At 44.2% G+C, this 24,146-nt stretch overlaps 1 protein-coding gene across 2 annotated transcripts in view; it reads left to right on the plus strand.

The window, feature by feature from the left end:
• The window catches only part of LOC109523479 (exostosin-1), a 67,965-nt gene extending 43,825 nt beyond the window's left edge, over window positions 1–24,140 (plus strand). For both annotated transcript variants that reach the window (XM_019882659.1, XM_019882660.1), the window contains 10 exons: window positions 7,009–7,102; window positions 7,753–7,860; window positions 10,204–10,323; window positions 12,829–12,961; window positions 15,016–15,134; window positions 15,457–15,552; window positions 17,959–18,048; window positions 22,611–22,771; window positions 22,858–23,029; window positions 23,945–24,140. In XM_019882659.1, the coding sequence (XP_019738218.1) occupies window positions 7,009–7,102; window positions 7,753–7,860; window positions 10,204–10,323; window positions 12,829–12,961; window positions 15,016–15,134; window positions 15,457–15,552; window positions 17,959–18,048; window positions 22,611–22,771; window positions 22,858–23,029; window positions 23,945–24,130 (1,279 nt within the window). In that variant the 3' untranslated portion in view covers window positions 24,131–24,140. The remainder of the gene's footprint in view (window positions 1–7,008; window positions 7,103–7,752; window positions 7,861–10,203; window positions 10,324–12,828; window positions 12,962–15,015; window positions 15,135–15,456; window positions 15,553–17,958; window positions 18,049–22,610; window positions 22,772–22,857; window positions 23,030–23,944) is intronic.
• The last annotated feature ends 6 nt before the right edge of the window (window positions 24,141–24,146 follow it).

A 24,146-nucleotide genomic window follows, 5' to 3' on the forward strand; every position in this document is an offset into this window, starting at 1 on the left:
CACACACACACACACACACACACACACACACACACACACACGCGCGAACGAACGCTCACGCTCACAACGGCGCTCCACCTCATCATGGCCGCAGAGGCTGAGAGATGAAGAATCCACGAGTGGAAGACTTGTGACTCTCTAATCAACGCTGTTTGCTTGCACCACTTCTCCGGCTGCAGTTGTGCATCAAGCAACGCATTGCAGCACCGAAATCAGCTCTTGACCAGTATAAAAATAAAACCAAAAAAAATAGATCGGACCAAGGTGGGGTGCTAAATTCCAGTCACATCCCGGCTCGGACTCTGTGTAAGCAGTACTTAGGGCATTGGCGTGCTCACCGGCAAGTCGACTTTCTAGTTGGCAACGGTCACTCGCTTTTGGTTGGATTTAGATATTTGAAATTTGATGTTGTGTCGTAGAGCTGCAATTTTGAAGTTTCAATTGTTAAGATGGCTTGCAAGATTATTCTCATGCTGATGTGGTGTGGTCGGGTTGACTCAATAATCCATGCGGTGACAAAGTCAGTTCTACGTGACCGCCGCAGGTGTTTCGATTTTTACCGACGATTACACTGGGCAGCAGCAAGTTTTCATCAAAGACAACTTTGTGTTCTGTTTTTCATCACATCACTTCAACTGTTTGGAAAACAGGCCGCGTTTCGAAACAAATTCGGACCGGCGAAAGCAAACTATGGAACGCACGGAACAAATGGCTCTTCACAATCCAGACAGAAATATCCTCTCGCGGATGCCAGCGCGGTGCGAGTTGATGAGCGTATTGATTTTGACGGGGCGACTGCAATGCTCTTGTCTCGACGGGTGGTTGTCTCCGCCACAGCTGCGGGAAGCTTGTGAAAGAGGCCGCCCGCCCACCACCTGGCCTGCAGAATATTCCGCTCGTTCCCCAGTGGACGGTGGGCGTATCAAAGCCTGTGACAACACACACACACACACACACACACACACACACACACACACACACACACACACACACACACACACAGTGTATGTGCTGTATATGCAGATTGTGTCGAGTTGGATAATGCCGCAGGCTAGTTGATGTAATGTTTCACTTGCCGTTGTCTTTAAACACTTGGGAGCGGCCGACTGGAGATGCAGCTAATTGTAGGCCCAATGACATGCAAAAGCAACCGCCGTCGCCTCGCAAGACTCCGATTCGAGACATGTTATAACGTTGCGATTATCGTTGTCCGATTATGAAAGCGAGAATTGATTTGAAATTGGAAATAAATGTCTCCGTCACCCTTTCTCATGCACCATGTAACCTGATAAGCTGTCCACTGTAGTAACCGCTGTCCCTGCAAGGGTTACTTTGAGAGAAGAGTGTTGTCAACCTTGCAAAACTGGAAGGATGAAAAAAAAAAATAATCGGCAAGCATATCGAATAGGATTCAAAATGGCAAAACTGGCAAACGCTGTGGGCGTGTTCGCTGAATGCGCTAAAACCACTTCCCTCGACCGTCAACTGGCAATGAAATATTACCACCTCGAACCGGAAAGTGGATGCTTCTTCATAGAGCATCTTTCTTATACAGTACCTGCACAAAACTACATGTTTATCCCGTACAAATATATCCAGCCGAGTCACGACACTGCAACAATGAGGCACTCTAAAACCTGCCACGCCAAATGTTAATGAAAAAGAAAATGAAATGCTGAGGGCGGCCCAGTGGTCCAGTGGTTAGCACGTCAACCTCACAGTGCAGAGGTACCGGGTTCAATTCCATGTTCTCCCCAGGCCTGTGTGGGTTTTCTCCGGGTACTCCGGTTTCCTCCCACATTCCGAAAACATGCATGGCAGGCTGATTGAACACTCCAAATTGTCCCTAGGCGTGAGTGTGAGCGCGGATGGTTGTTCGTCTCTGCGTGCCCTGCGATTGGCTGGCAACCGGTTCAGGGTGTCCCCCGCCTACTGCCCGAAGGTGGCTGGGATAGGCTTCCAGCACCCCCCGCGTTCTTGTGAGGATAAAGCGGATCGGAAAATGGATGGTCTATCTTCACATTTGAGTACTAGATAGCTGTCTTCGTCTTTGCACGTTTTCACCAATGATAATCAAACATGTTTGATGCATTTCACAACAAATCCCCGAATTTCTGTTTACAGGGCCTTGAAATGAAGGACAAAAAAAAAGTGTGTCCAGAAACACAACAGTGACACCTTCAGACTCGAGACTCACTCGGGTGGCTATTAATGGCCCCCGCCTTGGCCCTGGGGAAAAAAAATGTGTTTTTTGTTTTTGCCTCAACGCGGTTTTAGCGCTAACGAGAAGGGAGTGACGGAGAGGTCCGTGTTCAATTATGTGTGGCCCAACAGCTTCAATTAGGCACGGGGGCGGCAAAATCAATAGCAGGACTAATGACGTCTCTCGCCTTTCATTGCTCACCCGCAGAAAGGATGCGTCCAGCGGCGACACGCACGCACAAACACACATTGGACAAATGCGCACGCCGGGCTGATATTCATCACTCTGCGGCCAAACGAGAGCGACGCTGTCGATCCGACGCCTCCGGCTTTCGCCGTCTCTGTTTCCTGTTCATCAATAATGAATTACGCTCGTCACCACAATATGCACCTCGTTACATTTTTCATTTTTCTGACATTTTTTTTTTTCCTTCACATCATTCGCCTGTTGCTTTCCGCGTGTTCGGGGCTCTGCTCAACGGCATCAAAATCTCTCCAGGATTTGGAAATGTCAACATGACGCCTGCCAAAGTGTATCAAAGAGGCAGCGGGGAGGAAAAAAAAAAAAAAGGAAAAGAAAGAAAAGGAAAAATCTTGCTTTTTAGCTTTTTTTTAGTTCATCACTTTGAACGGGATTTCTCCGCGAGTCAAGAAGACGCTGACCCTGAAAGTTCACAGCTGATTGGTTAACAGCGGAAAGCTTTTAGATGTTTTACGTGGGAGTCCGTTGGGAAAACATCTTTATTTATTTGTTTCGTGTAAGGACACGGACACAAAAGTCATCGTCCATTAAATGATGCAGAAGACCATCAAGTTGAACAGTTCCGACCGCTAACGTGTCGGAATGCTGATACAAGTCAGCATTAGTGTAATATTTTCGGCATTGATTGAGTAATGAATCAAAAAAAGTAAAGTAAGTTTGGGGCCGATTGGGACACTCGCGCTCGAGTAGGGCTGGTGGCGAGAGTCAGAAAAGTCGACCACAAAAATAGTCGACAAAATTTTTGCCCTGAAGCTTCCCTTTCACCGATTTCATGGCACGGCATCCACTCAGACATCCACGCATTCGATTACTCCTCGATTATTTGATCAAATAACACCAGTCAACTTAATTTGGACATTTTTTTCATCAGACATGCAAGTAAAGTTCGATATGATTTTATCACACTGATTCTGAATCTGCTAATGTCCCCCCCCCCCACCCTCCCCTCTAGCACACCTAGCACACAGGTGTCAAACTCAAGGCCCGGGGGCCAAATCTGGCCCGCCACATCATTTTATGTGGCCCGCAAGAGCAAATCAAACATGTCGACTTCTATGATGCTCACTAAAATCTGTACCAAAATTTAAAATGATCATATGTAATAAATGAGAGCTGTTGTCAGTATTTCCTTGTTACCAAACCCCTCATTACAGTCACTTAAATAGTTGAAGAAACGATTATTCTTGACTTATTTATATGGTTTCACAGTCATAATGGCCCTCCCAGGGAAATGCCAAATACAATGTGGCCCTTGACAAAAATTAGTTTGACACCCCTGAGTCTCCTCTAGCACATCCAGTTTTCATAATAACAATGAAATAATATATTATATTAGAATATATAGTAATATTTAGGAATTAAGGGTCAGGTTCAGCAACAGGTGGAATTTTTTTTTCTCACACATCTTTGCTATAAATTACAACCCATGTTAAAATCCGAATCGCGCAAACTTTTATAGGTCAAATTGAAAAAAAAAATTAAAATAAAAACAACTCAACCTGATGTGCTAGGAAAAAAAAAAAAATCAGCGTCAAAAATATGTGCGAAGACACCTTCAAATTGACTGCTGACCTGAGTAATCCAGAAAATAATTGATTGGAAAAAATCAATCGTGACAACCATTGACTCTTGGCATGCTAGTCAGCCAAATATGGACAATAATTGCGATGGATTCTGATCCGTGATTGATTCCCAGCGTAGCGTGAGTCTTTTTTTTCAATTTAATTTTATTATTTTTTGTTTAGGTATCGAAAATGGATGGATGGTTATAAACAATGACCAAGCAAATATTACATCCGCAATTTTTACCATGCACAAATCAGCCGTCTCATCTCTCCTCTTCCGCTTTCTTTGCCTATCAATAAATTGCACCTTCACTGTACGGTACATCGTTGTAATGGCACGCAGTACAGCGCACATCTAATTTCCTCATTTATACCCCCTGAGAAAATAGAGGAAAATGTACAACAACAACAAAGTAGAAAGTCACTTTTTATTTTTTTGTGTTGCTGCTGTTACTTTTCTGATGCGGCATGTTTTCCTTTGATGGGCCCATTTCGCTGGCAAGTATTTTAAACCGCAGAAATGAGCAAACTTTTCAGCCCTGTTTAATGAACAGAGGCTGTTTGTTTTTAGTCCCCTCGTGTATGATTGTGTGTGTGTGTGACAACACACACTTACACACACACAAAACAATTATACCTGGAAGGGCCTACTAGCCACAGCATGTCGGGCAAAGCTTCAACTTGCTAGTGTGTGTGCCTGTGTGTGTGTGTGTGTGTGTGTGTGTGTGTGTGTGTGCGTGCGTGTGTGTGTCTCCACTTCCTGTTTGCAGTAATTACTTGAGATGCGTTTTATAGTTTACACGGCATGCCGCCATTAGAGGGATCGTTATTGGAAGTCTGACTGCAGTCGCCGCGCTTTAATTAAACATGCAGATGAAAGGAAGCGCTGGAAACAAATACGCAAGGTAACAAAACGGATTCAGGAAAAAAAAAGAACTAAATTCAGTTGAATTCATACACATAGGGTTTTTGTTTCGACTACAGTAATTATTGGCGTTTCAATTGGTAAAGGTGATTCAACATATAAGGTCACAGTAAAAATTCAAGTTGGATGTCAAGGCACCACTGTCAAGTGGTCAAAAGCTTCCAGCATTGATAAATCATTTGCAGTGCACAAAATGGTCTTTCGCAATGTTCAATTACATTTTTTTTTCTTTTTTTTTTTTTTAAGACAATTGGCCCGGCTGCTAATCAGTCGATCACAAATTAAAAAAAACAAAAAAAAAACAGACACGTGACATAGTCTTACATTCAAAGGGCTCGACATTGGATATTTTGTATTTTTATATTTCATTCTGTACTGTGTACAGTTCATTTTTAAAAAAATATATATATTTTTGAAATTATTTTGTGCATGCAAATACTTGTTTTCTACCTTTTTCTACTTCTTCCCTCCAAACTTTGCTGCTGTACATTGCAAATGTCTCCGTTGTGAGACAATAAAGGTTTTTCTTATCTTATCTTATTGCGACCACAATGGTCGCAAATGCCCCCATTTTTTTCACTGTGTGCTGGTAAAAATGTCATGCACAAGCGTGAGTGCATGCTGCTCCTAACGGTCCATTCAGGAAAAGGCTCTCCAACTCTCTCTGTCCTTCAGACTGCACACAGAAGGTGTGTTAAGTTAAACCCTTCCTGTATAATTTAAATAAATAAATATCAAAGTATATACTTTGCCACAATCACGGCCATCTAACTTAACTAGCCCTATTTGTTTTTTATAAAGGACGGCTTGCTCCACATTTAGTTGCGCTCGCTGAGGTGCTCGCGACCCGCTCTGCATTTTGGCAACAGAAGGCCGCACGATTTATCTGTTGTAAACATTTTAAAAGGGTGCCACCAAATCTCTCCTGGTGCAACCAATAGAAAAAAATATAAAGTATAAAATAGGGTTTGGGTGACAACAAAATTCAACCAATATATTGACGTGAAATAAAATCAGGCTCCTTTAATATACGCGAGGCGATATGAGAATGATTCCACCCATGCTTGTGTTTATGGAAATTAAACTTTGATATCGAACACAACTGACCCGTGGGAGACAATCGACATATTTGATCGTAGGGGCTTTGGTGGGGGTGCTTTCGTCTGTCAGCGTGTCCCCTCAGAGCGACCTTGGGGTGACGCGCTGGATGCCTGACATCTTATTTTTGAGCTTTTCTTCTTCGGCATGAACGCATACACACACACACACACACACACACACGCGCACACACACACACACACACACACACACACACACACACACACACACACACACACCAACGCAAGCATGCAGGTGTCTGCTGGTGAGGTTGTGGGGACAGTTGATCCCCAGACAGATTAGGTGGCAATCTGAAATCTCCCCAGGCCAGCCCTGCGATCATGCACACACACACACACACACACACACACACACACACACACACACACAACACCCCCCCCCCCACCCACACACATACACACACACACACGCACACACACACACACACACACACACACACACACACACCTATATAGTCAATGTAAAGTCACAGAATGTGTTGCTGAAAAGTGACTTTGAGAAAGCAGGCTGGCGTGAACGATTGATCATTTTTTTTTCAGTTAAAGGGACGTTAAATGGTGGCAACTTTTGACCTGACGTATGTGGAGTCAACCAGCAACAGTTTTTCTCAAATACCTCGTTCATTCTATGGTGTTATATTGTGCATGCTGTTTACGTCCAGGTTTTTGATTAAAGTGACATTTTTCCAACTGTAAGGACTTTTTAGCTAATCTGTCATAAAACATTCCACATATTACCTCTGTGATAGCTGATATAATCCACAAGAAAAAAAAGTTCCTGGTACGAAAAACTGTTTTTAAGTTTGGCATCAAGAGAAATAACTCCAAAAACAAATCTCCCTCCCCCCCCCAAAAAAATCTGATTTTGTGCTACTTTAAAAAGTTCCGGTGATATGAATTTTACATCATTATCGTTTCCTTCTGCCGTTTGTGAAGGTTCGACTACCAGGAGCTGCTGCACAACTCCACCTTCTGCCTGGTGCCCCGGGGTCGACGCCTCGGCTCCTTCCGCTTCCTGGAGGCGCTGCAGGTGCGCTCTTTCTTCTCTGTTTACTGACATAATCATGATTAAAATCCACATTTGGGGAAAGAAACGAGTTGAGATCTGATGCAAAGAGGTTGTAGGAATTTCTGGCAAGTCGTCGCCTTGTCCTACGCATGGCAACAATCTCCTGTGCAGATGGCAGAACAAAAATGGAAGAAAACACTTTATCTTTAAAAAAATAAAATAACCCCCCCCCCCAAAAATAGATAGAGAACAACCTTGTAGAAACATCCTCAAAGGGAAGGGCATACAATTTGTTCTGTGCTGGGCTCTGGTTGGCTGGACCATCTTTTTGGGGGCGTGGCTTAGTGAAAGCTCACAATCAATCTACGCCAGATGGAAATTAGGGAAAGTAGTTTTTGACTACGCATCTTGGGAATTTCCCCAAAATGTCCTCACAACAGTAATCACTCCACAAAATGGCCTCCGAAGCCACTCGAGAGGATGAAAGCGAGCGTCGACGATCCCTGGCGGTTCCTCTACATCAGACGTCTTCTCTGCCATCAATCCCGTGGGATTTTTACTCCCCCAACTTTGACGCATCTTTTTATAGAACATTGTCATTATCTCCTCTTTTGATGGAGCAAAAAAAAAGAAAGCAAAATGTGTATGTGTTGTCTCATGTCTCCTGGCAGGCTGCGTGCATTCCCGTCATTCTGAGCAACGGCTGGGAGCTCCCCTTCTCCGAGGTCATCGACTGGAGGAAGGCGGCCGTGCTCGGCGACGAGAGGCTGCTGCTGCAGGTGAGAAGTCAAATCAATCGGCGTCGCAATCATTTTTACGTTGTCGGGCGAATGACTTGAAAGGCGCTCGCAAAGTTAAACTAAACATAAAGCAAAGACAATTACACATTACGTATTTAAAACAACTACAGAGCTTTGCCTTACGAAAGTCCGCTTAGCATAATGCTAACAAACTATGTAAAATACAATAGGACGGCTAACAGTTAGCATGAGGTACTTGCTTTCACAGATACTCTTTTTTTTTTCTTACACACAAAATTTGTGTATTTGTGTCACAAATACACAAAATTAAAAAAACTAAAACTAATACTAAACTGATATACACTAAACTATAGCAAAACTTTTCAGAAAGAAAACTAAAACCGCTCTGAAAACTAATTGGAACTAACCCTAACCCTCCAAACGACACCCATGGGTGCTGGAAACATTCTGTCTGACATTCAGAGTGAAATGTCATCACCCCTGGGTCCGGATCCCCTTGCGCCAAAGACCATAATGCTCCAATTCCGAGCTGCATTCACAAAAACTTTGGACGACTACTTTTACAAACACCGTCCCGCAGAATGCCAAGATGGCAAACGCGGACGTTTGGGAATTTTCCATTTATCAGTCCGACGACAGCCAAGACGCTCTCTCGCTCAATTGTGGTCCCATTCGCAGCCAGGAAGTGTTGTCACGGATTAAAACGGATTATTCCGCAATTGGATTACCTTCTGTCGCCTTTAATTAGCACCGCAGGGCGGAGTGTGTTGATGCTTACATTCCCGCCATCGTGAGAAAGAGGGAAAAAAAAACACACCTGTGTGTGTGTGTGTGTGTGTGTGGGTGTGTGTGTGTGTGTGTGTGTGTGTGAGAGAGAGAGAGAGAGAGAGAGAGAGAGAGAGAGAGAGAGAGAGAGAGAGATCAAGCATCCTTTTAATTTTGATTTGTTATGACTGGTTTCAACTGATATTCAGCGGCTAATTAGCTCGCTAGCTAGCTACGAGTTGGGTCATGATGTCCTGGGAAGAATCATTCCAAAGTTCTGAATTATTATTATGATTATCATTATTATCTTAATGAATGAATTTTTAATTTTTTGGCAATGAGTTTTGAATGATCCCCATTGGTTTTGAACCAAGCTTCTTTCCACGACATCATAACCCAACTCGCAGCTAGCCAGCGAGCCAATTAGCCGCTGAATGTTATCTCCTTGTATCGAGAGACTGACTGTGATGTCAACGGCATCTTGCGACATCTTGCGGCAGTTTTTGCTGCCAGCTGCTGCCAATTAAACACGCACACATGCATTTTATCGTAATCCGGCGGCTATTTACGGGCCAAGAAGAGGACACGGCGAGGCTGTTTTCAGACAATTTGCAGGGCAACTCGGCAGTAAATCTTGAAGACGTCGGCTTCGGCACTTCTGCCACCGGCGTCGTTTTCATTCCCGCCATCTGCTTGTTTGTCGGGAGAAAGGCGGAGGGGGGAAAGAGTGACCACCTTCTAAACAATGGAAGAATCCGGGAGATTGTTGGCACGTGTAGGAGACGGCAGGTAGATCACTAAAGACTCCTTTTTCCAATATGTGTGCAGTGATGTGTCACATATTTGAGGTTCGGTATTTGCAAGGTGTCAGAAAGAAAAATGGACCCTATAAGGGGCCATCTTGTGTTTAGCTGTTTTACTATTTAGTTACCTAGTGGTGAACCCATCTGCCTCACTGGCCGAGGTTCTGGGTTTGAATCCCGGCTCCGGCCTTTCTGTGTGGGAGTTCGCATGTTGAAGAAGATGAGTGTGAATGCTTGCTTATCAACACAGCACTTGCCCTGCGATTGACTAGCGATGAGTTTAGGGCGCAGCCGACTTGTCTCACCAGACGTCACCTGGGACTGTCGATCTGGACCAAAGCATGAACCTTATTTGTTTTGGAATCATATTGCACTTAATTATGGTGCAGGGTGCTTTGATCTTGAAGACCCCTTGCACCTACCCCTCCTCACGGGCCTGAGAAGATGCGTGAATATATTTGCATTGTGCTAATATTATGCACTCGTAACACACACTGCTCACACCTTGGTAGCCCGCTGAGAAATTTAAAAGTCATTATCTTCAATTACATCATTACTTGACTGTTGAGTACGTCGAGGGGCAGCTGCTGCCCCCGCACACACACAAACACACACCAACGGCAGTCATTAGACGGGAAGAAAATAGTTGCTTGTATTGTCGACAATCAAATGTTGCTTTCTCTCCAAGAAAGGATGGCACATTGTGCTAGTGGTTGGCATGCCTGCCTCGCAGTAGTGAGGACCTGGGGTTCGAATTTTATCCGTAACAATTTCATCTTGGTCCATCCTGCAGGTTCCGTCCATGACTCGCTCGGTAGGCCGTGACAGGATCCTGGTTCTGCGCCAGCAGAGTCAGTTCCTGTGGGACGCCTACTTCTCCTCGGTAGCCAAAATTGTCCTCACCACTCTGGAGGTACTAAACGTTCACCTCTTCACTTTTGTCAGAAAACTTGTATTCAATCCACCACACAGTTGCATGACCGCTGGCTCTGCTTCACCTCTCCGATAAACTTCCACAACAAATTATTCGTGCTTATATAACGTAATGAAATACAGTTTTTAAACTTTGTGATATGCGCAAAGTTACTTGACTGCCCCTTGAGCACTCGAGCTCAACATTTTCTGTAACTTTCATTGTAATTCATCACAAAATTCGGCTTCATACCACAACACCATTCCATTGAATGTGTTTCATCAGAACATATGGCTGAGATGTTCCTTTTTTTTTTTTTTTTTTTGTATTTGCCTTAAAAAAAAGAATGCAGATTTTGTAAGCTTTGTCAGCATTACAGTAATTTAAAAAGTTAGCATACATCTTATTTAGAATATATTATGTATAGAACCAAAACAAAGAAAGTCTACATTCCCATAACTGGCCTTCAATTGACTTTTTTTTTTTAATGACATGTCAAAGAATAAGCACAACCCATTTTTAGTCCCTGTCCAGTTTTAAGTGTAACGCTTGCACGAGCAAACGCAAGGTCCTAATAAGTGTGAGGCAGCGTTGCGTTTGCCGGCGGGCCTCCGTGAGTCCGTCCGGAAAGAGAGAGAGAAAGAGAGAGAGAGAGAGAGAGAGAGAGAGAGAGAGAGAGAGAGAGAGAGAGAGAGGCAAGAGTCAAGGTTTTCGTGTGGGTGGACGTTTTCTAGAAAAGAAAGCTTTGCAACTTCCACAGGCGAATGTATAAAAATCGCAGTTGTTGTCATTGTCTAGTTTCTAGTTGTGTTCATTCAAGCCTCAGACCATAATAACAGACCAAGCTTCCATCGCAGCCAATACTCGGGGTTGATTTGCTACAACGTATGATTCATTTGCGTTACGAGGCCTGGATATGTGTTGATGTATATATGTAGAAACTAATTTTGCTGCTGTGAGCGTGTCACTCTCATCATTTGCTTGTCGACGAGATCGTGATGAGACGGACATAATAGGTAGGAGCGCGCGTTTGCGATGCTTTCAAAAGATTTTTTTTTTTCCTTGCGTTACTTTAACACAGGCAAGTGAACAAAAAAAAAACCATGTTAGCATATAAATAACTTTGGATGATTTTTGTTTTTTTAATTGTTTTTGAATGCAAGCCGAGTGGTCACAGAGTTTGCAAAACATGTCAAATGTTATTTTGCGGTCCTTAGCCGAGCAATGTCAGGTTCTTGGAGTCCCCCCAAAGGGTTGACTAGCATCACAACCGCCAACGCGGTTGACCTTTGTAAACATGGCCAACGGACACAACGGACTAAACAGCTAATGGATTCCTCATGTTTGGGAGCGAGCACTGCCGCCCCCCCACACCCCCTGCCTCCGTTGAAGGACTTCAATTATCTACTGTCTGTCTTGAGCTTCATGACAGATAGAGCAGCTTCACTTTGGCATTCGCGGGGGCCGTCGTCTGCGTTTGTTGGATCTCAAGTTGTATCTCAACATATATAAACGACCTGCAGAGAGTGCAAGGTTCCACCTTAAAATTTTTTTTTTTGGGGTGTATCTTGTGTAATAACGTGACATTCCATTTTCAGTGTGGGTGGACGTTTTCTAGAAAAGAAAGCTTTGCAACTTCCACAGGCGAATGTATAAAAATCGCAGTTGTTGTCATTGTCTAGTTTCTAGTTGTGTTCATTCAAGCCTCAGACCATAATAACAGACCAAGCTTCCATCGCAGCCAATACTCGGGGTTGATTTGCTACAACGTATGATTCATTTGCGTTACGAGGCCTGGATATGTGTTGATGTATATATGTAGAAACTAATTTTGCTGCTGTGAGCGTGTCACTCTCATCATTTGCTTGTCGACGAGATCGTGATGAGACGGACATAATAGGTAGGAGCGCGCGTTTGCGATGCTTTCAAAAGATTTTTTTTTTCCTTGCGTTACTTTAACACAGGCAAGTGAACAAAAAAAAAACCATGTTAGCATATAAATAACTTTGGATGATTTTTGTTTTTTTAATTGTTTTTGAATGCAAGCCGAGTGGTCACAGAGTTTGCAAAACATGTCAAATGTTATTTTGCGGTCCTTAGCCGAGCAATGTCAGGTTCTTGGAGTCCCCCCAAAGGGTTGACTAGCATCACAACCGCCAACGCGGTTGACCTTTGTAAACATGGCCAACGGACACAACGGACTAAACAGCTAATGGATTCCTCATGTTTGGGAGCGAGCACTGCCGCCCCCCCACACCCCCTGCCTCCGTTGAAGGACTTCAATTATCTACTGTCTGTCTTGAGCTTCATGACAGATAGAGCAGCTTCACTTTGGCATTCGCGGGGGCCGTCGTCTGCGTTTGTTGGATCTCAAGTTGTATCTCAACATATATAAACGACCTGCAGAGAGTGCAAGGTTCCACCTTAAAATTTTTTTTTTTGGGGTGTATCTTGTGTAATAACGTGACATTCCATTTTCATTTTGTTCATCCCCCGCCCGTCCAGATAATCCGAGACCGTGTGGACTCTGTCGTCTCCCGAAACCGTCTGATGTGGAACTCCCTGCCTGGTGGCCTCTATGCACTCCCACAGTACTCCACCGACCCCGCACGCTTCCCCTTTTACTACGCCATGCTAGGTGAGGAGAAAAGGGTGGTGTTGAACATTATAGGGGTTTTATTTATTCTAACTTTCCAGGTTGCATTGTAAGGCCCACAAAAGGGAGGCACTTGTTTTCATCGATGATGTCAGAAAATGCTCTTTTTTTTTTACTTATTACGTTTCCATGTTTTAGCCGTTAGCACAGATAAGCAAGATCATGCCTAATTCTGCTCTTACCCCCAACCCACCTTCGTGTTTCAGAGCAAAGCACAGGGCAGAGCAGGCGTTTCCATAAATATATCGAAGCCCACCTGAGATCCAGTCAGTGTCAGAGAAATGGATAGAGCAGCACTAAAGAGCACTCCAGTTCTACTTTTCTGTTAGGATGCAAGTATTCCCAAACAGGCGCGCTAACACCTGGCGCACCATGTGCCCTGCACGAGCTCCTGTGCTGGCTCTCTTGCACCCCCTTCAGTCCAGAAATATGCATCTATATTAGATTGCGGGGGGTTTGATGGTTAGCAGATTTTCCCCAGAGGTGCAGGACTCGTGTCACGACATCATGGCCACTGTCACGTCAGACTTGTTTTTCCCCCTCGCTCTTCCACCTTCTCTCTGGGCTGCGCACATACTCGTGGCTGACATTGAGGCACTCTAAAGTTGCCACGTCAGTGCCCCAGTCCACACATTGGCTGTCAAGTCAGACTTATTTATTTTTACATCCCTCCTCACTCTTCCACCTTTCTCTGCATGCACTCGTGGCCAACAACAAGGCACTGTAAAACGGACACACCAGTAAGGAGCCCTGGTACACGCTGTCAATCAAGTGTCCCCTCCACCTTCTTTTCCCCTCCAGTCTCTTCCGCCTTTGTCACCCTTGGCCTTCTCTCTGGGCTGCGCACATACTCATGGCTGACATTGAGGCACTCTAAAGTTGCCACATCAGTGCCCTAGTCCACATATTGGCTGTCAAGTCAGACTTATTTTTTTTTACATCCCTCCTCACTCTTCCACCTTTCTCTGCGTGCACTCGTGGCCAACAACAAGGCACTGTAAAGCGGACACACCAGTAAGGAGCCCTGGTACACGCTGTTAATCAAGTGTCCCCGCCACCTTCTTTTCCCCTCCAGTCTCTTCCGCCTTTGTCACCCTTGACATTAATGGCCAACAACGAGGCACTCTAAAGCGGCCATTCTAGCAGACTCGAGTTATGACTTGTCTTGACCTGAAATTTAGTGTTGAGTCAACTTAATTTTCTTGGTTCACTCTTCCACCTTTCTCTGCGTGCACTCGTGGCCAACAACAAGGCACTGTAAAGCGGACACACCAGTAAGGAGCCCTGGTACACGCTGTTAATCAAGTGTCCCCGCCACCTTCTTTTCCCCTCCAGTCTCTTCCGCCTTTGTCACCCTTGACATTAATGGCCAACAACGAGGGACTCTAAAGCGACCATTCCAGCAGACTCGAGTTATGACTTGTCTTGACTTGAAATTTAGTGTTGAGTCAACTTAATTTTCTTGGTTTTTGCTACACACTGGAGACTGATGACATCCAGATTTTGCAAATGTATGCCAAAAACATTTTTTCTCACCCTCAATTCCTTGAGTACATTTAGCCATCGCACCGGATATCGCGGCTCATTCATTAAGCGCGCTCGCTTCAAGTTTGGCTCCGCTCATTTTGGGTCTGCTCCCAAACGGGACACTTTTGGGTTATTGGCGCTGATTGGCAGCGCCAACGGAGGGCATCAAAACCTGACCAGTTCAGTGGAGGATTTAACAAGCGTGCTCATGCGAGCAGAAAGTGTGTGCGCGTGTGTGTCAGAAAGACAGATGGCAGCTTCAACACACACACATTCACACACACTATCCACCCCACTAAGCATTTATTAAGAATCCTGTAATATCTGTTGCATTTAATTTTCCCCTAAAATGGTGAAAATTAAAACATTTTTATTGAATGTCTATTCTAAAAAAATGTTTATGCATTGTAAAAATTCAAACATAGACATCAGTCAAACCAATTTGCAGATGCACGTTTTTGTTCTTCAAATGGCTAAAATTATTGGCTCAATCATTTATACGCGTATAGGGAAGAGCCCCCCGCCGCAGTTCACCGGCGTGATCCATACGGTGAGTCCGCTGCAGTCGCACCCGTCTCCCGTGGTGAAGCTCATCATCGCTGTGGCCAAGTCCAAGTTCTGTGCGCAGGTGGGTGGCTGGCCGCTCTGTCGTTTGTCTATGTCATTTATCCACACACTGATAAGTACACACATTTTGGACGATGTGCTGTAGTCCAGATATAATATGGGGAAAGTATAATATACAGTGTAGTAAAGAACAGGTTTAAAGTGTATGCAATGTAAGTTTACAAGTGGAATGCAAGAAATAGTATGACATAGATAAGGTGTAGTTTAAGTATCATATGGAAAAGTATCATTATGCTCTGACATTGTGCATGAATAATGAAATGCATATATGAGACAGATCTAGTACAGCATTCACTTAAAAAAATATTTTTTGGATACTGTAGATTGTGGTTTTATGGAACAGCGACAAGCCCTTACCTCCCAGGAACAAGTGGCCCTCCACCAGTGTGCCTCTCACCGTCATCCAAGGACAGAGCAAGGTGACACTATTTTTCGATGGCACGGCTCCTCCAAACCTTTTTTTCAGTCCAGGGGAGAAATTCACAAGGCAGAATCCTACCATCGATTCAACGTAACTACTATGTGTAGCCACGAACACCTCAGCGATGAGAAACTTGTCAAAGCGTGCCATGCTAAGAGCAGATGCGACTGAAATGGAGTGCCCCACCTTGGTCCTATATATTGCATTTGAAGGGGAGCTACTGCACTTTTAAAACTTCTTATGAGAGTCAATGAATAAAGATTTGTGCGCCCGAGACCGGAAATACGTCACGAAATCTCTCTCTCTCTCTCTCTCTCTCTCTCTCTCTCTCAATCTCCCCTTACATATATTTCAGTGGAGGGAAAAAAATAAAGGTGTTGGTCAACTTAGTGACAAATTTGGCCATTAATTATTGCTAATTACTTTGCAGACCCCAAGCGACGGCACATGAACCCCAGGGACCCCAGGTTGAGAACCATTATCTGTATGATAACAAATATAGAATAGGTTCATACATTACCGGTGACCATAAATACGTTGATCCTAAAAGAAAGCTGTGACGGGGTGGCAGCTTGTTGCATATTTCCAGCAAATTCCATATCGAGCGTCTCGTCTGTTTTCCGTCCAGCCTGAGTAAGCACAACATGACCCTCACCTTCCCACCCGCCAGGGATACAAACGCTAAATCATATCGAGTCAGGTTGAACATGCCGAGCAAGCGCTTTAGCCCACCACATCAATATTATCAGCCGAAGCGGTGCGGGGCGGACATATTTCAGCGTCATCAATCACAGCTCAACTCGGCACGTCTGCGTCCACGAGCTTGACTTTTACGTACGGCTCCCTCTCAAGCATCCATCCTGCCTCCTTCGGCGTGCCAGAAAATGATGTGCTCAGGGAGCACGAAAGGCGGAAAAAATCAAGTAGTGGGCGGGGATGAATGTTAACATATTTAAAATGGCAAAAAGTGGTTCATGGAGATTATGATGCTCATTGAGATGGTTCGACTCCTCTCATCTCATCAGTGCGGCATTAATATTATCGAGCTATCTTCACAGAAGATAAAGAAGATATGACAGTGACTCATGTTATATTGTCATAAAAAAAATGTGTTGCTGCAGCGGTTGTGTGTATCCTTTGCTCAAAGTGCTCGCAATGGCTATTGGACTGCGTATAGATGTATGTATATATACATCTGTATAGCTTTATAATGAGACTGCAGATAACTGTGTGTGGTCTTTGGATTCTTGAATTTAATAGCGACTACGCGGCGTGGCGTTCAGGGAAAAAAAAAAAAACACCTTCAGAGTCGCAGCGGTGGGCGCGTATGGCGAGCGAGTTAATGGCCGCCAGGCGAGCGGGGCTAAGATAAGGTTGGAGACCATTGAACTGGCCCAAATCTCGGTGGAATCTAATCTTGGACCAAAGGCGTTGAGGCATTGACACTGGCCGGAGGTGGGGGGCGCAGGAGTAGGGCTGGAATTCTGCTGCCTTCAGCCAATTGATTTCAAATGCGAGCACCACAGGGCTAACGTTAAATATGATATGATGCTTTGAGGTCATGATAATTCAACTGAATGGGGACATTGATTACACATAAGACGTTTTGGTCAAGTTTTGACCTTGTGGAGATGACTAATTTATTCGACTTTCCTGTTTTAGTGCGAGTCATCAAATTTCACCGCCATGCTCCGCGCACACTCGATGAGCAAAACTCAAATACTTACCGGGACCAATATTTGGACTATTTTTACGTGCTGCTGTAATGATTGACGTTTATTCCGTCCAATGTTTCAAAGACACCCATTGGCGGTACAGCCGTGCGGGAAACCCAAGTCAGAGAGAAAGGACTAATAAGTACAGACTAAGTGGAACAAGTTTATTCTTAGCTAATATATGGACACCGCCACGTTAAAAGATCCATAAATGTGAAATATGATGAGTATGTCATGACTGAAAGGTTTGATCATGTTGCGTTCAACCTCTAATCCCAGCGTGGATGTTTTTTATTCCCGATGAAGTCGATGCGCCGTGCAGCTGCGGGTCTTTTGCGAGCACTTAAATAATTCACACTTTAATTATAAGTCAATAAGATCGTCAGCAGCTAATGGATCCTGGCCCTCCGCGCTTTGCTAGGTCAAAATTGACCACGGCTAGCATAAAAAAAAAAAAATAAAAATAAAAAAACACACAAAGGCATAAAAAAAATAAAATAAAATAAAATATTAAGTTGGCCGTGTGATCAATGGACACGCTGCAGCCGGAATAAACACATTTTGCTCCGTTTGTTTACTCGGCCTGAAGGCTTTTTGTTAACCACCCAAAAAATATGTAATAAATCTCCGACACAAAAAAAATAAAAAATAAAAAACCCCTCTCAAAATATCTTTTCTATTCTGTGTAGGCGATGAGTAGTCGTTTTTACCCGCACGATGTCATCATCACCGACGCCATCCTCAGTCTGGATGAAGACTCAGTTCTCTCCACTAATGAGGTGAGTCAAACTCTTTTGCTCATATGTTTTAATACATTATATTATATTATATTGTTTTTATATTTCATATTTCCCAAATATTCGCCACACTGTACTTCTACTCAACCGGCAGCCTTTGAATAGAAACACCTGTGGCTAAAGACAAATTGCGCCGGGGTTGACCTTCCGGACCCGTATTTGACATCTCTGTCAGATAAGAGTTTTTAGTTCAGTTAAAATGATATTCAAGTCGAAATTTTTACAGACGAAATGCAAATATATTGACTTTAAAGTTAAATACAGCTGAACTGTGCTTTGGCAGTGATTTTTTTGTGTGCGATTGCGTAAGACTAGTGAGACTTTGTCCCACGCTGAGAATCACTAATTGATAAATTGTCTGCTTGAAAATACACTTTGAAAGTTGGTTCGTTGTTTCGACGCGAGCCAGTGGCAGCATAAGAGTTATCGATCGCCGGTGAAATGAGGCAGTCAAGTCCATGTGCATGCATGAACGCTATTCATTACCCACGAGCAAGCAGTGTGCTGACTGCTGAGCCAGGGGTGCGTGGGGTGTGTGTGTGTGTGTGGGGGGGGGGGGCTCCAAAGGACCTTTCCAAATACGTTGCTCGGAATGGGAATGAAGCGCAAGTGAAAACGGAGCAAAGCGCCACGAGTGCAAACATGAGTTATGTTGATTTCATGCCGACTCTCACCACTTCACATTCGCCACCATACTTCATGAAATCATGATTTGGTCCGCTTCTATTCTGTTTGTAATTGATATATATTTAGTTAGTTGTTTAGTTTTTTTTTTTGGGTTGATTTTTTTTTTTGTGTTAATCTCACAAATTTAAAAAAAATGTTTGGGTGGGGGATATTGTTTGGACTAATCGTTTAACACTATTATTACATTCTTTCTTGCAATTTCCTTAGTAAGGGGAAAAGTCAACCTTTTTGGAACTGAAAAGTAAAAAACAAATGACACCTTCAAAATTGCACGGCTACAAATAACTCAATATGAGGTTTTTGTTGTTGTTGTTTTCTTTCGGGGCTCTTTAACACCGAATTTTGTGTTTGATTGAGCTGAGATTTTGACAAATTGTCTTATTACAGACCGCTAAAGCATTTTAGCTGCAGGAAAAAAAAATAAAACAAACCCAAAAAAAGCATTGCATATTCAAATTCAAATTAAATCTTTGTCACTTGGAGATTCATTAGGAGAACCGAGTAAACCAAGCCATCCATAATGGAACGTGCACAAGCCCGACGTACGCGACATGTCTTTAAACTGGCAAATAGTTTTTATTGATCGTCACGAGTCAATGTTCACCTCTTCCACGCTAATGGCGAGACAATTACACTTGGCGGCGCGGCTAAACAATCCCGACCGGCCGGCTAAACTTTTATGCGCTGCCGACCGGCTTGTTTTATGGAGGACGAGGAAGATGGGAGGATGAGGAGGAAAGACGCGGAGAGAATCTCAGTTGCGCTCGATAAGCCGTCGCCCTAATTGGCCTTTTAAGGCGGCGTGCAGGGATTTGGGCGAAAAGGAGATGAAATACGCCGAGCGGAATGGAATCACGCGCGGCCGGGCCACTTGATAATCAAGCCCATTTGAATAATAAAACTTTGCTATTTTTGGACGCAACTTTCTCATGATGACTTTGTCTCATGACTGGCGTAGGTGCTGGGCATGCAACGGGACATTTTCAAAAGGTGTCTCGTGTGGGGATTTTAGTTTTTGGAACAGTGTCTTTGCAGAGGATAAAGAATACACGCCTGCGCGTATTTTCAATTGACATTAGCTTCGGGTGAAGACTCTAAATTGTCCATATAGAGTGTGAATATTTATCCATAGGTGCCTTGACAGTGGCACAACGGAATAAGTGAACGCAAGCACAAAGGCGGTGACGTACTTTCATGCAGCTGGGGAGCATAAATGAGGCTCGTTGATAATATGTGCTCGCCTTCAGCTTTGCACGTATGAACCGTGACATAACTCCTTTTTATGTGACACCTTTAAAGCCACAAGAGATATACAGTCAATACGCTGGCCGTATTGAATCTCTGCATCCGGGTTGGCCTTGCCAGCATTTGTTAGCGCAGCGTTTCCAAACATTGACAGAGCCAAGGCACAGATTCTACAGTGGAACATTTTTCAAATGGAAAAAAAAATATTTGTCAATGAAGATAACATTCAAATTAATCAGAAATGCAGTCAGACATTGGTATTGTGGTTAAAAAAAAATAGAGCTAACTTGAGATTTTTTTTTTCACCATTTTTTTTTCATGTTATTTGCTGAAAAACCAATTTGCAGGTCAAAGTTTTGAAGATCAAAATTTTGCTTTGATCCCATCTTGGTGCCAGTAAGCTTAAGTGAGGCCATAGTCTTGTCCAATCAAAATAAGTGCTTTGGCGCCATCTTGTGCCATCCATCCATCCATTTTCTGATCCACTTGTCCTCACAAGGGTCATGCTAGAGCCTATTCTAGCTGTTTTAGGCGGGGTACACCCCGAACCGGTTGCCAACCAATCACAGGGCACACATAGACAAAGAACCACCCGCGCTCACACTCACACCTCAGGACAATTTCGTGTGTTCCGTTAACCTGCCATGCATGTTTTTGGAATGTGGGAGGAAACCAGAGTACCCGGAGAAAACCCACGCAGGCCCAGGGAGAACATGCAAACTGCATACAGAAAGGTCGGAGCCAGAATCGAACCCTGGACCTCTGCACTATGAGGCGGACGTGCTAACCAGTTGCACACCGTGCCGCCATCATCTTGTGCCATTAATAAATGGTTACCGACATTTTTTTGGGGTGCATTTCAATCCCGGTCGTATCAATAGCAACCATTTTGTTTGTTCATGGATGGATGGATGGATGACTGTATATACTGCCATCGACTGGAAGAAGACGTCATTTTTCCGGTTGTGACTAATCGTCGCTGGCATAGATAGAGGACGACGGCTGTATTTATTGAATTTATTAGCCGTAAACAAGTGATCATTTTCAGAACAATTAGGTGAAATGGGATCATTCCTGTTGGCACACCTCGCTGCACAGTGGCTGGGAATCAATGTATTAGTGTCTTATCTCTCCCTCACACACACACACACACACACACACACACACACACACACACACACACACACACACAGTTTTCCGAATGTCATCCTTCAGCACTTCCGCCACATCACACCTGTCGTTAATGGAGACGGACGGACGAGGAGTGGCAAGCGTGCACCGCGGTGGTGAAGTCACACGTGCCAAGTGGCATTATCGGAAACGTTTTCATCTCGGATAGCGACGTGATTAAAAGTGCAGCACCTTATTAATTATTACACGGCACGCACGCGTCTCAATCACCGCCGTGGCAGCCGCAACCTTTTCGATTGTCTGCTCAGCGTACAGATGGCAGGAGATGATTCAATTTTAGCGCTCTTTTTTTTTTTTTTTTAACAGCATTTCACACTGGCCATCTCTGTTACCCCCTGTGGAAATTTACTGTAAAACTGACACATACAGTATCGAAACACCGAAATAACCAACTAAACCATATAATGTCATCTAATGAAAATCTGCTAGCTTAATGCTAACATATAATAACAATTGCCATAGACTGTCTCATGAAAATTAATTCATTCATTACAGCTTTTGGTATGATCCGATCATGTAGACACAAGCAAAGTTTTGCAAATCTACTGTAAGTGACTCACGAAGCTGCCTTATTAGGTGCGGAGGATAACGCATATATTGCTATTTTCTGTCTACGTGGGTTGCTGCACCATTTGTGTTGAATAATCTTTTATAACACCATGGCTGACAATGTTATTTGTTAACCTGTCTGTGGCGTTTTAAATTGTGTGTTAGCATTTAGCTAGCGCAAGGCAAACGTGTAATTCTGTTAATATGATTCTACATGTTGTATGTTTGGTTTGACAGTAAACTGCAACTGGGCGCTTTCGTTGAACCACTTGAAGGCGCATTGCTGATGAATTATTTACTCTCTGCCAAACTGCTTCTTGTTGTGAGGTCAATGCCAATGTTACTCTGTGATTTTTGCCTGAAAGGCATAGGTGACAAAATGATGTCTTGGCCTTTAGGCTAGGAAAATAGTGTCAAAGCAGTTATTGATTCCCTTTTTTTTTTGGGCTCTTGGGCTGCTGATCGCGTCTTTTTTTTCAGGGGGGTGGTGGCACAAGTTTTGTAGAGGACAGCTGGTGCAGTGTAAAATAGCAAACGGAATGTGGAAATCTTCACGATCCTAACGCGCATGTCAGTGAGCACGATGTGGACATCTTGTTTCTGTCCTCATCGTAGATGAAAAACACAATTAGTTGCTAGAGCTAGCATGTAGGCTGGTAAACGATACTCTCCCGGACCTCAATAAATAGTCCGGGAGTACTTAATGGTACCTAAAAGTGTCCAATGGGTGTATAACGAGTGTATTAGTGTTCGCCCCACCCTCCCCAAAGTATCATCAACATTGACATTTATGTTGCCGGTGCCGCTAATTGGCATACGAGCAAGACGCCGTCGTGCTTTCCTCAATGTGAAAATGTATTTCCCTCCTCCAGGTGGATTTCGCCTTCATCGTGTGGCAAACCTTTCCGGAGCGTATTGTAGGTTATCCCGCCCGGAGCCACTACTGGGACGGCTCGCGCTCCTGCTGGGCCTACACGTCCAAATGGACCAACGACTACTCTATGGTGCTCACCGGGGCCGCCTTCTACCACAGGTACGAGGCCGGATAATATCACAACCGTCGTTCTGAAAAAGACATCCATGATGATGCTAATAAGTAGCATCGGCGCCCCCGATCAGGTACTACCACTACCTGTTCAGCAGCTACGTGCCCAGCAGCCTGCTGAGCATGGTGGACCGTATGGCCAACTGCGAGGACATCCTGATGAACTTCCTGGTATCGGCCGTCACCAAGCAAGCGCCCGTCAAGGTGACGCAGAAGAAGCAGTACAAGGAGACCATGATGAGCCAAGTAAGGGCAAAATTCGCAACCCACAAAAGAAAAGACACAAGCAAGTCTGCCATTTGGCTTTGCGGCGGCCATTTTCGGATCATCTGCGACACTTTTGCCATTTCCGGGGACCGTTCGTCAGTTCTTGAAGCGTTAATTATTTTATTATTATGACAAGCCCGAGGGATGATGACACGAGCAGCATGACAATGATAAAAGAGGAAATAATTGAAAGTATTTCCTGTCTTCATGTTTGATGAGCGCTGTTAGGGAATCCAGCGTCGCCATTCATCTTTTCCAACACGCTCATCATGGGCAGCAAATTTTGAAACATATGATTTCTTTCGAACACCAAGCAGTCTCCCCAACGTAAGCGCACAAACGGCCAACATTATTCTCCGCACTCCTAAAAATAAAATATCTTTTGGTATCGCTCTCGGCGGGGATTACGACAACGTTTTACAACGTATGCCCTGTGGACAGCACGAATGGGGACGATGTCATTATGATGTCATCAGGGTTATTACCCATTTCAGTCACTACTTCCTTTTCTTGCAGAAGCAATAACAATGCAGTATGGTTTTAATCATTGCGAAAAACACTTTTTGGGGTCGCACGATGATTGATGTGTTGAGCACAGGCGGTTTGTGATGACTCAGCAGAATGTACCGAGTAATTAATGGCTTTAATGAGCCGCCGGCCAATTTACATTTACTTGACTTCATTCATATCATTTTTTAACAAATACACGAAATTCAGAGGAGCGGCGTGAGTTCCGCCAGGCATTGAAATGAATGTTTTGTGGGTATGATGAGTATGACCAGAATAATAAAAAAAACTAAAACCAAAGCTAAATCTACACAGCAACTATGAGCCAAACCTGAACTAGAACTACAGCTAGAGACTTACGCCGTCTTTTTGGGTCCGCCCCCAAAGGGCTCCAAGGCGTCCCGGTGGGCCGACCCGGACCACTTTGCCGAGCGTCAGACGTGCGTGAACGCCTTCAGTCGCTGGCTGGGCTTCATGCCGTTGCTACACTCGCAGATGAGACTGGACCCGCTGCTCTTCCGGGACCAGGTCTCCATGCTGCGCAAGAAGTACCGCGACATCGAGAGGCTGTGAATGTGATCGCCCCCCC

This window comes from Hippocampus comes, unplaced genomic scaffold (genome assembly GCF_001891065.2).
Source record: "Hippocampus comes isolate QL1 unplaced genomic scaffold, H_comes_QL1_v1.1 scaffold5, whole genome shotgun sequence".
Classification (NCBI taxonomy): domain Eukaryota; kingdom Metazoa; phylum Chordata; class Actinopteri; order Syngnathiformes; family Syngnathidae; genus Hippocampus; species Hippocampus comes.